General features: G+C 36.2%; 1 protein-coding gene across 4 annotated transcripts in view; it reads right to left on the bottom strand.

Moving 5' to 3' along the window:
- Window positions 1–14,795, bottom strand: part of RBM27 (RNA binding motif protein 27) — a 75,129-nt gene that overhangs the window by 11,878 nt on the left and 48,456 nt on the right. For all 4 annotated transcript variants that reach the window (XM_030320764.2, XM_030320781.1, XM_030320774.1 and 1 more), the window contains 7 exons: window positions 13,308–13,604; window positions 11,804–11,944; window positions 6,745–6,864; window positions 5,742–5,816; window positions 5,437–5,601; window positions 3,548–3,652; window positions 3,273–3,464 (listed from right to left, as the gene is read on the bottom strand). In XM_030320764.2, the coding sequence (XP_030176624.1) occupies window positions 3,273–3,464; window positions 3,548–3,652; window positions 5,437–5,601; window positions 5,742–5,816; window positions 6,745–6,864; window positions 11,804–11,944; window positions 13,308–13,604 (1,095 nt within the window). The remainder of the gene's footprint in view (window positions 1–3,272; window positions 3,465–3,547; window positions 3,653–5,436; window positions 5,602–5,741; window positions 5,817–6,744; window positions 6,865–11,803; window positions 11,945–13,307; window positions 13,605–14,795) is intronic.

Raw genomic sequence — 14,795 nt, 5'->3', positions numbered from 1 at the left:
AAACTCACCCCACCAACCAAACAATCCAATTAAAATGGGCATAAAACACGAACAGACATTTTTTCCAAAGACATCCAGATGGCAAACAGACACACTGAAACGATGCTCAACATCACTCAGCAGCAGGGAAATATAAATCAAAACTACAATGAGATGTGTTACCTCACACCTGTCAGAATGGCTAAAATCAACAAAAGAAGAAAGAACAAGTCTTGGCAAGGATGTGATAAAGGGGGAACATCTTGCACTGCTGGTGGGAATGCAAACTGGAGCAGTCACTGTGGAAAACAGTATGGAGGTTCCTCAAAAAGTTAAAAATAAAACTACCAGCCCTCCCCCCAAAATACAACTACCCTATGATTCAGCAATCACACCACTGGGTATTTACACAAAGAATACAAAAATACTAATTCAAAGGGATACATGTATTCCAAAATTTATAGCAGTATTACAATAGCCAAATTATGGAAACAGCCCAAGTGTCCATCGGCTGATGAACGGATAAAGAACATTCCAATGGAATATTAAAGGATTATTATTCAGTTATAATAAAGAATGAAATCTTGCCATCTGAAACAACATGGATAGAGCTAGAGTTGTGCGGCTCAGCTGTGCTGAGCAAAGGAAGGCAGCAAAAAGACAAATGCCGTATGACTTCACTCATAAGTGGAATTTAAGAAACAAAACAAGAGAGCAAAGGAAGAGAGAGAGAGAGAGAGAGAGAGAGAGATAGAGAGATAGAGGCACACTGAGAGACAGACTCTTAACTGTAGAGAACGGATGGTTACCAGAGGGGAATGGTTTAACTCAGTGATGTGGATTAAGGAGCGCACTTGGTGTTGACAAGCACTTGGTGATACACGGGAAGTGCTGAATCCCTATACTATACACCAGAAACTAATACTACACTGTATGTTAACTAACTGAAATTTAAATAAAAACTTTTAAAAAGACATTGTCTTAGTTGTTTAAACCAACAACTACTTGATCTCCTTCCATTCTACTGGACCCTGATTTTCATCACTGGTCAAGTGGCATATGGAACCATGACAGGTTTAATTCAATCATGGTAACCGTTTTCCTCAACAAGGATTAGTTTACAAACGGGTAAGGGACAATTCTGGCTAAGACACATGAGGGCACATCTGCTAAGTAAGAGTGGTATATGTCAGGGGTGGGGTGAGGGTGGAAGAGGGTGAGGGTTGAAACAGGGACACTTTCTGGGAAGGTTACCTCTCATGATTTTTTAAAATGTCATGAGAAAGGTACTGTTACCTTAAGCCTTTGGACATTCTTTTTAGAGGCCATGATGTTTGTGGTTGCTATCATACCATGAAGAAAAATGCCTAAGAACAAAGCCAACATACTAGGCAGAGGAGACCTATGAAAAGAACCTGTGTGGCTCAGTTTCTGAATTAATTAAACCTAAAACCTCCCTAACTCTAAATTTCATGAAAGGAAAGAAAATAAATCTTCCTATTTCCCAAGTTATCTTTTACTTGAAGCCAAACACATCCTGAGATGTGTGTATTACCTCCATAATCAGAAAGAAGAAAAAAAAAAAAAATCAAGTTCCACCCTGTATCATGGAGTACAACGGCTAAACCATACACCACAGTTCAAAAATCTTACAGTTAACTGATGCATGCTACTTGAAAATGTCTAAGTGCAGCTCAAGTATTCTAAACATTTAGTATAAGTAACTCTTCCTGTTTTGGATCCTGTCTCCCTTTCTCTCCATCCCTCCCCCACTCATGTGGATGCGCGTTTTCTCTCTCTCTCTCAAAATTAAACATTTAAAATAAATAAATACATAAAGCTGGTCTCCCACTTTACAAAAAGTGTGTGTGTGTGTGTGTGCGTGTGTGTGCGTGTGTGTAGGTCAAACTGGTGAATGAAACTGCCTCAACAGTGAACAGAGTACTGCCAGCACAGTTCTCAAATCTGGACACTATATAACAACCTACCATTCTCTAAAGTCAGGGAGAAAAAGGACTAAGGGGTGTCAAACTCAGAGTGAAGTCTTGCTCTTTAAGATTTCCTTCACCATCGGGGCTCCTGGGTGGCTCAGTTGGTTAAGCATCTGACTTTGGCTCAGGTCAGGATATTGGTGGCTCATGAGTTTGAGCCCCGTGTTGGTCTCTATGCTGATAGCTCAGAGCCTAGAGCCTGCTTTAGATTCTGTCTCCCTCTCTCTGCCCCTCCCTCGCTCACACACAGTTTCTCTCTCAAATATAAATAAACAGTAAAAAACAAGTAAAAATATTTCCTTCATCTTTAATACTTAATAGGGCTGAAAATGTTTTCTCTCAAAGAAGTTGTTTGAGTCGGGGCGCCTGGGTGGCTCAGTCAGTTTAGTGTCAGACTTCAGCTCAGGCCATGATCTCACGGTTCACGGGTTCAAGCCCAGCATTGGGCTCTGAGCCTAGAGCCTGCTTCAAATTCTATGTCTCTCTCTCTCTGCCCCTTCTCCACTCGCACTCTGTCTCTTTCTCTCTCTCCAAAATAAAATAAAAACATTAAAATAAAAATTTAAATAAGTAAAATAAAAATTTAAAACAAAAGTTGTTTGAGGAATAGGGATCCCAGATATTAACAGTCAACTGTATTTTTATCTTGGTTCTGACACTTACTTAACGATCTTTTTATATGTATGACTCACTTTTAAGTTTTAAACATGAGTTTTCCCTGTATGTACACATGGGATTTCACATGCACTTTATACAGTTATTTAATAAGATTAAATGAGATCATGTATGAAAACGCTCTAGCACAAGTAACACTCAATATTTAATTGGATGAATGAGTAACTGGAGAGAAGATATACTCTGTTTATGAAGCAAATTAAAGACAGTTACCTGTAGCAAATCTCTACTTGCATGTTTATCTAAAAGTGGTTGCCCTTGTATACAGAACATAACTATACATGTCTCTTATCCTAATAAATTCTTCCTTTGAATTCTGCCTTCGTCCCAGATCATTTTCACTTATTGACTATGAACACCTGGTAAACCATGTAATAACCCTAAAACAAAAATCAAATATTTGCTTTGGAACAACTTGTCACTACAAATGCATTTATGTGGGCTATTATGGAATTATAAAGCATGACCTGCTTCTTGACCTTCAAATATATTAATAAGAGTTTGCTAATACCCATTTTTTACAACTTGATTTTCTAATCTATAAAACATTTGACACTTATACAGAATGCAAGAAAATGCTGAATACAGTGCTTTTAGAGTGGATATCTGCCAACTTTAAAAACTTACTGAGAAATGTTGAAGCAATTCATCTTTTTCCTCCTCAATGAATCCCCCTACTGTTAGTGCTTTGGGGCGGTGGTCCACCACCATGTGATTCAGCGAGCCCCTTCCTCTTCCTCCACGGCCTCGGCCTCTTCCTCGACCTTGAGAGGACATAGTCTTTCCTCGACCCACAGGTAAAATGCCTAATCGTGCAGCCTGAATAACAACAAAAGGCAGAATATAATATACATTCTAGGAAGAACCGTGGAAGAACCTCTTAAGAACCTCTTAAATCTCACCTCAACCTGTAACTGACTGAGTTTTTTCCGTAACTCTGTTGTGTCTTCTCCTGAGGATAGCCTCTTATGAAGGTCCAGTTCAGTATCTAATAGTTCTTTCTGAGCCTTTGGAAAATTAAGAGTAAAAATGTATTTGTTAGATAACTTCCAAGATCTTATTCGGAATATCATACTTAAAGAATGACATAACATCTCTTTTGGCAAAAGGAGAATGAGAGGATGCAATAAACTGGAGTGTTTAAAGGAAGGTTCACTGTATGAAAACATACAGAGAATATACTGAAATCAGTAAAAATAAGAAGCAGTATTACTGCTTAAGATGGCTTAAAAATCAGACTCTGGAAACAGTCAAATGAGAAAAGGGAGCTGAGAATAATTTTCTAATAATAAAGAGCCATAAATCAAACTCAATGGAAGCAAAATATATACATAGGAAAAATTAATAATAAAAACATAAATAACATCTACATAACTGCTTTCAGATTTGAACTCTACAATACTGCACTTTTTGTGTGTGTGAGGGATAAACTATCTGTCTTTAGATGGTGTGACTGTAAGACTAATTTTTACTCCCATATTGTCTTAAAATTTTTTTAATTTTTTTATTTTGTGAGTGGGGGGGGGGGGTGGCAGGAGAGAATATCCCAAGCAAGCCCCACGCTGCCAGTGCAGACCCCGACAAAGGGCTCCGTCTCACTAAGTGAGCCATGAGATCATGACCTGAGCCAAAATCGACAGTCAGACATCCAGCCAACTGGGCCACCCAGGCGTCCCTCTCTTCAATTTTTAAAATGTTCGTTATGTTTCTTCTATAATTGGGGGAAATTTCACTAAAAATATTTTTTATTAAATGTTTTCAATGCAATCTTGAAGAAATACTTTATATCCCTCTAGTAATACAGAACCACAACTTCAAATGTATTATAATATTGGATATAAAAATTTGCACTCTATATATCTGACAAATTTATTATTTTGAGTTCTCGAAGGACTAGAAATTAAAATTCCACTACAGAGGGGTGCCTGGCTGACTCAGTCAAGAAGGGCATGACTCTTGATCTTGGGGTGTGAGTTTGAGCCCCATGTTGGATGTCAAGATTACTTAAAAATAAAATCTTTAAAAAAAAAATTTTTTAATTCCATGACAGAGCTGTGGTATAATGTAATCACTGTGTAAAGTAACTATTCTCCTAGGTAAGGAAACAAATGACAATTAATAAAATGAGACGTGGGGTGCCTGGGTGGCTAAGTCAGTTGAGTGTCCAACTTTGGCTCGGGTAGTGATCTCGCAGTTCGTGGGTTTGAGCCCCGCACTGGGCTCCGTGCTGACATCTCAGAGACTGGAGCCTCCTGGAGATTCTGAGTCTCCCTCTCTCTACCCCTTGCCCACTCACACTCTGTCTTTCTCTCTCTCTCTCTCTCTCAAAAATAAACATTAAAAAAAGTATTTTTTAAAAAAGAGACTTAAGTGGATTTGGAACTTTAAGTGGATTATCCTTTTCAATAGAGTATCACATTTTTACCCGTATTAAAGCCAATGATACCTTTTGAATATTAAAAGGAATGGTTTCACTGTATTATAGGATTAGAAAAACAATTGCTGAAATAGGAAATACCACTTTTTTCGCCATCACTCTAGCAATTTCATATTTAGGAAAGGAAACCATAAATTCAGTTAGTAAACATAATGATAATAAACATATCTTTGTTCAAACAAGGTATTAGCACCTCTTTCAAAGACAAGACACAGGATCTATAGGAACATTTAAAATTTTTACTGTCTCCCTGTTATACTATTAGTTACCTAAGGGTTCCACTGTACTTCAAAGCACCAAACATATAACAGATGTTCAACAACCCTATGCTGAACAGAAAATGCAAATACATACCTCTGTTTTTGTCTTAACTTTAGATGGTGTGGAGACTGCGGAAGATGTTTTTAATTCATCTTTCAATTGCGAGATCTTTTCTCCAAGCTCTTTCAAAGTCTTCATTATATTTGCTCTTTCTTCTGGTTTCATGTTTTTGTTCTTTTCTAGCTTAGATATTAGCATCTATAAAATAAACAGAAAAAAGTAAAAACTATGCCTAGTAACTTTTACTATAACTAACCCTTATCAACTTTACTAAGAGGAATAGCTATAAAATCCATTGTAGAAAACAATTCCAGCAGGCAAAAGAGCTCTTGTCTTACCTTTTGGCATTCTATTTGTTTTTCTAGCACTTCTTGCCTCTTTTTCCTCATATCTTGCTGTAGCTTCATTGCTTCCTATATGAATACATTTAAAAAATTAGTAAGAGATAACAATATTTGCCAATGATATACTTGCAAACATTTGATACATGAACAACTCATTTTCTTCTGGATCATCCCTATGCTATACAAGACAAATTTCACTCCTAATCAAAAAACAGATGAAAACAGAAATGAAACCTTTAATTACATTTTCTATGGAAGAGTTAAAATTTCTAAGTGTACTTTTAAAAATATTTAAAAGGCTAACTCCTAATTAGCTGTATCTATGACATTTATTCTTGAGTTACCTGAATGTACGTATGAGGAAAAACAAGGGCTGTTTCTACTTGCCAATGTAATAAGCCATCCCTGATTTTTCAAGTTTAAAGTTTAATAAATGTGAGATGCAGGCTAGAGGACAGAAATGATGGCAAATTCTACGGATTTTTGCCAGGAAAATATTGCCTCCCACCCCTCTGCTAATCAAATCTCCAATTATATGGAAATAATACCTATAAATATCTATTTGATTTAAAATCATCTATATGAGTTTATATCTAAGATAACAATGAAACTCAGAAGTCATATGAATACCAATTACATAAACATTATACTTTATATAAAACACTAACTTACAAAAGCAAGAGAGGAATTAAAAGAAGAAATAATGAAATAAAACTGGTTCTTCACCTTGGAGAAAAAAAAACAGGACAACTCAGTGCTATTTATTTTTACATAGAAAAAAATCCTTCCTTGTTCTTGATGTAGCCTCTGCAAGGCAACTGCAAAATACTTTTTTGTCTGTTCACCTTTTTTTTTTTCAAATGTACACTCCATCGAGAAGCAGCTAAATAAACATAATGTAGTTCTAGAACATGAACTATTCAAATGTGTTAATAAAATCGCTTAAGAATTCAATGGGTCCTTCCCTCTTTAAGGAAATTAGAATCAAGGCTGTTACCTGTTTCTTTTTAAGAACTTCTTGAACATCATGAGATTTAGACCCTGAACAAAGTTTTGAAGGCGTCTTTAAGTTTGAGGAGCTGTAAATCATTTTTGGATGGCCTGGAGCTGAAAATATCTATGAAACACAAGTATAATTAAATTAAATATTAGAACGCTTTAAGGTAATTTTTTAGAAAGACTGCATGTATTTCTTTTGGTTCAGGAGTTAAAGTTTACTATAAAAACTTCATTTATATAACTGGTTTTTATATATACATAAATTCAACTGTAATTCAAATACAAAAACAAAATTTTAGCAATAATGTTTCTGAACGCAATCACATCCTTCTTCTATTTTCTTAATTGAGAAAAAGGAACCACAGCCACTTTTATCTAGGAGCAGGCCTGTACTCATAGCGAAGCCTTACTGTCCTCTCATTCAACAATTTCACAGATTAAGAACCTCCAACAAACCAACTCTTGTAACCGCGATGAATCAAGACAAAAACAAAAACAAATCCACAATTCAGAATCATGACTGAACACAGAAAAAAACAGGAATACTATTCAAACAGTTAAAATAACAAGTCCCTTTCTAACCTGGCTAACAGCAATGACTGCAGCCTCTTTACCAATTACATCTTTAGTCTCATTCTACTTTTCCCTCCTTCTAAGTTAAGACTAATTAAGACATCTGGTCATAGAATTATTCCTATTTCTTTAAACCCTGATCCAAATCACCTAACACAGGATTAAAGTACTTCCTCATCAGAATCTATTTAAATCAAATGCTATATGAGTTTATAATCAAACATAAAACAAGTAGTTAGCTCACAGGTCTGACTTTGCAAGCAAAGTGGTGGCCATTTTTACTGTGGTTGTTTTGGTATTTAGATTCCTTTCCCGTTCTGAACAGACCACTCTCCAGTTAATCTTCCCTTTTTTAAGGCATAGCAGAGCTACATGGCACAGTATAATCTCTCTGGTTTAAGTCTTTCCTAACACAAATGGCAACACCTACAATTTACTGAGCACTTAGTATGTACTTAACACTCCCTTTCCATGCTTTACTAACATGAAATTTTTTTAATCCCCAGAGCAACTTATTGAAAAGGAAACCAATGCTCCCAAGTTATCTAATACAGCTAGTAAGAGGCAGGTCAAGTCAAATAGGGCTGTCTGACTTCCAAATCTGTAACTATCTTTGTTTTGCTATCTTTTCATAATAGAATTTTTGAAACAACAGAGTTATACTACAAAGGTGATGTACCCATCACTAAGTACCAACAATTATCAGGACATAAAATAGAGTAGTTCCCCCTTATCCAGTTTGGCTTTCCACGGTTTGTTACCCAAGGTCAACTGTGGCCCAGAAACAGATGACCCTCCTTCTGACTCATCAGGAGGTCATTAGAAGCCTAACAATACATCACACTGCCTATATTATTCACCTCACTTCACCTCATCTGGAGGCATTTATTTTATCATCTCACATCATCACAAGAAGGATGAATATGGTACAGTATTTTCAGTGACTTCTCCTTTATTAAAGTATAGTTATAACTATTCCATTTTAATATTATCATTGTGCATCTCTTATTGTGCCTAATTTATAAATTAAACTTTATTATGGGTATGTACCCATATTATGGGTATGTACAAGAAAAAACATAATATATACGGGATTTGGTACTATCTATGGTGTCACGCATCTAATGGGAGTCTTAGAAAGTATCCTCACAGATAAGGGGAGACTACTATACTTTTGTTTTACCTAAATCCCTAACTCCACATTCATATCAAACACTATGTTTTACATGTAAATATTCAGTTGTATCTCTAAAAAAATAAGGACTCCATTCTTTTTAAAACATAACCACAATACCATCATCACACTTATAACAACTCCTTACTATCATTAGACAATCACATCTCATGATTGTATTATAATTTTTTTTTAAATTTTTTTTAGTGTTTATTTTTGAGACAGAGAGACAGAGGGTGAGTGGGGGAGGGGCAGAGAGAGAGGGAGACACAGAATTCGAAGCAGGCTCCAGGCTCCGAGCTGTCAGCACAGAGCCAGGTGCGGGGCTCAAACCCACGAACTGTGAGATCATGACCTGAGCTGAAGTCAGACACTTAACGACTGAGCCACCCAGGGTGCCCCAAGATTGTATTATAATTTTCTAAACATTTTCTGCCATTTGAATTGGGCTCTATGAAGGTTCTTCTACAGGAACTGGTTATATCTCTTTAAAGTCTATTTTGATACCATTTCCTTTCTCATCTCTTTCTTTTCCTTGCAAACTGCTTTTTGAAGAAATCAGGTCATTTATCCTGTGAATTTGTATTCACCACAAAATTCTATGATACCCCATAACATGTTTCTGTGTCCTCTGAATTTCCTTCAAATTAGTAGATCTAGAGCCTTTATGACATCTTCTCAATCTTTTGACAGGATTCCAGAAATTGTTGACAACTTTGTTTTCTGGTTGAACAAAGTAATTCTAGGGTCATCTGGAATACTGCCAGCCCCAGATCTGCAGACAGCCATTTCGTCAAAAAACCCTTGGTTCCTCTGAGTGCCTGGGAGGGGGCAGGGGGTAATTACCCTTGGACTGATTATTATTTCTCAACCTTTTCAGTGAATAGAATTAAGAAATGTTTTGGAGCTTTTTACTGCTTATTATTTTTTATGATAAAACAGTATGTGAATGTGTATCAATACAGCTGATCCTTGAATAACTCAGGGGTTAAGGGGCACGGACGCCAAGAATCAAAAATCCACATATTTAACTTCTGACTTCCCCGAAACTTAATTGCCTACTGCTAACCAAAAGCCTTACCGATAACATAAACAGTCAATTAACACGTACTTTTTATGTTACATGTTTTATATACTGTATTCTTCTAAGACGCTACAGAAAAGAAAATGTTAAGCAAATCCTAAGAGAAAATACATTTACAGTCCTGTGCTGTATTTATTTTAAAAATCCATGTTTAGGTGATCTGCACAATTCAAACCCATGTTGTTCAAGGATCTACCATACTTTCAATTCAAACATAGGACTACAGTGTTTTCACTTAATCTACCATACACATCTTTTCAACCACATTGAAAATCGCACTTGTCAGTGACACCAATATAACTTTTCATTTGATTTATCCTACAATGCTCACAAACTGTTTCAGAATAACATTATTGCTGAAAAATACTTGTTAAAATTGTTTTTTTGAACTCAGGGTTCATCTCATTAGGAATATATATTCAAATAGCTGTATTTTAAAGTACTCTCTAGGGGCACCTGGGTGGCACTGTCGGTTAAGTATCTGACTCTTCATTTTGGCTCAGGTCATGATCTCGTGGTTCATGAGGTGAAGTCAGGGTCTGCGCAATCAGTGTGGGATTCATTCTCTCCCTCTCTGCCTCTCCCCTGCTCACAATGTCTCTCTCAAATAAATAAACTGTAAAAAATGAAAAAGTACTCTCTATGCAAACATATTACTTCATTTGTTTCACTTTTCAATTCTCAGACATTACTTTTTTCATTTTATGACTGAACGCAGCATTTACATGGTTCTAAGACAAATCTACAAAATAAGACATAGTCAAAGTTGTCTAGTTTTTTCCATCCTTGCCGTCACCACCAAGATTTAAATTTTAGGAACTAAAAGAAATTTTTTTTAATTAATTTTAGGATTTTTTGTTTCTGCTATTAATCAAATACTTAGGTGTTCAATGGCCCTACTTACTTACATTAACAGTGGCTGCCTATATATGTTTTGTACCATTGTACTTTTTTTTTTTTTTTTTACCTAATACAGCCTCATGATCACCTCATAGTACATATGAAGATATTCCTCATTCTGTTGTAAAGTTGCACTTTTGCTACTGTACTGCATTTTAAGTTAACTAGTCCCCTACTGATGGACATCTGGATTGTTTCCAGTCTTTTGCTATTATAGTCTACACTTACTAGCCTGGTATGTATATTTTTTCGTAGTTTGACAAATGTACTTTTGGCATACATTCTGAAAAGGAGGGTTACTGATTTAGAATAAATGCATACATAATTTTGCCAGACACCGCCAAATTTGCTTTCATGGGGGTTGTAACATTTAGCATTTCCATCAGCATCTAAATTCTCAGATCTTTTTGGAAATTATCCTAGTTTATTATGTAATTTGAAAAATGGATCTAGTTTTATCTTTTCTACACGGCTATTCAGTTATCCAAATACATTTATCAAAAAGTCCATATTCTCCCCACTGACCTGAGATACTCTTTGACATCTAATAAATTCCTATTTGCAAATGAGTCTATTTCTCATCTTTTACTCTATTTCACTGGTCTATCTCTTCATGTGCCAGTACTAACTGACTTAGTTACATAGACTTCATAATACTTTTATTATGGCTAGTAGGGTTAAGCACTCCCCGCACCGGCCTTGATCATTTTCAGAATTTTCCAAGCCCTCTTTGAAATAATCACCATTGTGCAAAGTCACTGTACAGATATATTCCTAAAAGCAAAAGAAACTACTTAAGATACATTTCAAAGTTTTGATTAGGATAGAATCTTCTTCACTATATTCTTCTAAAATTCTCAAACTCCTACTTAGCTTTGAATAGAAAAAAAAATTTAGCCAATTTCTGGCCGTATCATGGAAATTAGGCAAGTATACCTTCCACATTAAGGTTAGCTGTCACGTTTACCTCAAGTGAAGAAACAAGACATTACAAATCTGGATGAAAGTTAAGTTGTTAATTTCTCTGTGTCACTAAACAATTTTAAATATATTTGAGGATCGTGGCACCTGGGTGGCTCAGCTGGTTAAGCATCCAGCTTTGGCTCAGGTCATGATCTCACTGTTTGTGAGTTGGAGCCCTGTGTTGGGCTCTGCGCTGACAGCTCAGAGCCTAGAGCCTACTTCAGATTCAGGGTCTCCCTCTCTCTCTCTGCCCCTCCCCTGCTCACTTCGTCTCTCTCTGTTTCTCGAAAATAAACATTAAAAATTATAAATAGGTAGACAGATTGTGTAATTAATGAATCAGAGGGTCACAGAAATACATACCTGGCAATCCTCTCCAGCACCACCTGACTGATTCAACACGTGTGATGCATCACTCTGGTTACCACTTGCGTGTCCAAGGCGATGTTTAACAGGAACTTTGTTAAGAACATATGCGCCGGATGTCTGTGGTTTACTCATCATCTGCATACACAAAATAAACACATAAGTGGTAAAAGTTTTAAAAATGCCCAGGAATGATACAAATTCAGGCTAGTGATTACCCTGGAGGAGAAAATAAAGAAATGAGAAGGGAGAGTGCTTCTATCATCTCTAAGTTTTTAAGTGGTAGATATTCAAATGATTGCTATTATCTATTCTATGGATGTCTGAAATATGTCATAACAAAATGCATGCATATGGATATAAACTCATACAGAAAACAAGTTCTACTAATTTTTAAAATGTTCCCTTTAATATGTAATGCTTTGAAGGATCTGGGGCTTCTAAATGATAGTAGCTTAATATCAATAACAGTGTGATATGGACACCCCAAGAACACAGTGCAATCTTGGGCTGCATTAACAGAACACAGTCTAATGGATCACAAACATGACCGTATCACTCTTGTACACCATTCAGCCTACATCCAGGGGAAGAACCTGCCTCTGGGCTCTAACATGAAGTGGAACCTAGACAAAAGAAATGGAGGCTGACTGTATAGTGACTGGACTTAAGATTACATATGGTAATACTAAAGTATAATGACTGGACTTAAGATTACATATGGTAATACTAAAAAAAAAAAAACCTGAATGCATTTAATTCAAACAAGAGAACACCTAGGAAAAGATTAGCATTACCATCAATATTGGAATGGCACTAATGCATAGTGGTTTTTTCTTTACTTCCTTCATCTGTTCATACAAGTATAGTTTGAGCAACATGTGCCAAGCCTTGTTTTAGACACAAGAGACAGAAGGAATAAAACAGGCAAAATCCTATTTTCTCGGAGCTTACATTTCAATTTTTAAAGCTTTTAAAGAGTTTTCTACATGGAAAAAAGTCAGACAAAAGAGTGGGTACAAGGATGACTGAGTCTAACACAAAACAAAGAAGAAGTTCTAGATTCAGAGTTGTCTGGTAGTGGACAGTTATTATACTTTAGTGTTGAGAAGAATCACTAAGAGTATTCCTTTAAACATGTAGATTTATGGGTCCCATTTCTACAGACTGACTGTAACTTGTGGGTGCTAAGATCCAAGAATTTGTATTCAGGCAAGTAATTCTGGTAGAAGCAGAATTGCACTTGTCAAACTTTACGGTTTGTAAGAATCAAGTGGAGAGCTTGTTAAAACACAGATGCTTAAGCCCCAACCCTAGTGATTCTAAGTTGAGGTGAGGTCCAAAAAACTGCATGTCTAATAAGTTCTCAGGAGATAAGATGCAGCTGGTCTGCAGATCAAACTGAGAAGTTTTAAAGTAGAAGACCTAACGACCGCAAATTGACAATGATCTAGAGGGTGGGACCAGAGGACTTTTCCTTGTCTATGAACCAGTAGGTTACCTTCTGGATACCCCCATGTACCGTTGAGGGAGGGGACTGGGCCACCAGCACTTGTTGCTGATGAAGGTGCTGTGGCAAATGGTGGTGCTGCTGCGACAGGTGACTAAGTGTTTGCTGTTGCTGCAGGAGTAGCTGTGTTGGAGACTGCAATGCAGGCTGCTCATTATTTTCCCTATGCCACAGAACTCGAATGAACCGGTTATTTAGAACTGCTTCAGTGCTGGAAATGGCTTTCCTGGCCTCCTCATTGGTAAGATACTGGATGAGGGCTGCTTCTGGATCTCCCTTAAAAGCAACCTGTGAGAAAAAAAACAAAAGCAACAAAAAAAAGCAAACAAATTAATAAGCAGTTAAATGCAAATAAATTATTGATAAAGACTTCAGAATAGAAAAGAACCTGCTGAAATCCATTCCGAAAGCTTTGTAAGTACAGTTCTCCATCACCCTAAAAGATAATATGCATATTTTTCAAATTATATACAAAAAAGACTATTCAATAAAGAATCCTAGTAATGTTACATAACCAGTTAGGGAAAAGTTGTTAGATCCCTCCCTGATATCCTACATCCAAATAAACTCCAGAGAAAGAAAATATTTTACCATAACAAAAAACAAAAACAAAAAAAAAACAATAAAAACACAGAAGAAAAAAAGGTGAATATCTGTACAATCTGAGTGTTTGGAAAATCTTTTTATGCATACCTATAAAAACAGGATCCATAAAGACAAACAGTAGTAAATTCTACCACATAAAAATTTAAAATCCGTCAGTCCAAATATACCCTAAACTAAATGATGAGTAGAAGAACTATTTTTGATATACATGACAAGCAATGGCTTGGAAAAGCACTATTATAAATGGCTTCATAAAAAATGGGCGAAGACAATCAATAGGCATATCCAAAAAAACCTGCAAATGATCTATATAAATCAGAATCTACGTAGTAATTTAAAAAAGCAAATGGGGCGCCTGGGTGGCTCAGCGGGTTAAGTGTCTGACTCTTGATTTTGACTCATGTCATAATCTCACAGTTTTGTGAGTATGAGCCCAATGTCCGGCTCTGTGCTGACTGCAAAGCCTGCTTGGGATTTCCCCCGCCCCACCCCTTCTGCCCCTCCCCAGCTCACACTCTAAATAAATAAATAAATAAATAAATAAATAAATAAATAAATAAATAAAATTTATTTTAAAAAAAGAAAAGCAAAGTAAAACAAGTATAATTTTTCACTTACGAAACTGGTTCAAAACATTTTGATGGATCCACATTACAATGTTGACAGGCTTTAACACAGTGCATGTGGGAGTATCAACTGGCACAACCCTTTTGGCAAACAATTTGGCAGAGCACAAATAAAAAGTCTTAAAATTCCCTTTAATTCAGCAACGAATCATAAAAAGGTAACGAAAGGTTTAGCAACAAGGAGGCTCACCACAGCATTGTTTTTATAGAAGATAAGAGAGACAATAGAAATCCTCAACCACAAAGA

This window comes from Lynx canadensis, chromosome A1, assembly GCF_007474595.2.
Source record: "Lynx canadensis isolate LIC74 chromosome A1, mLynCan4.pri.v2, whole genome shotgun sequence".
Taxonomy (NCBI): Eukaryota; Metazoa; Chordata; class Mammalia; order Carnivora; family Felidae; genus Lynx; species Lynx canadensis.
The sequence above is the reverse complement of the archived record's forward strand: the minus strand, read 5'-3'. Positions and strand labels throughout refer to the sequence as shown.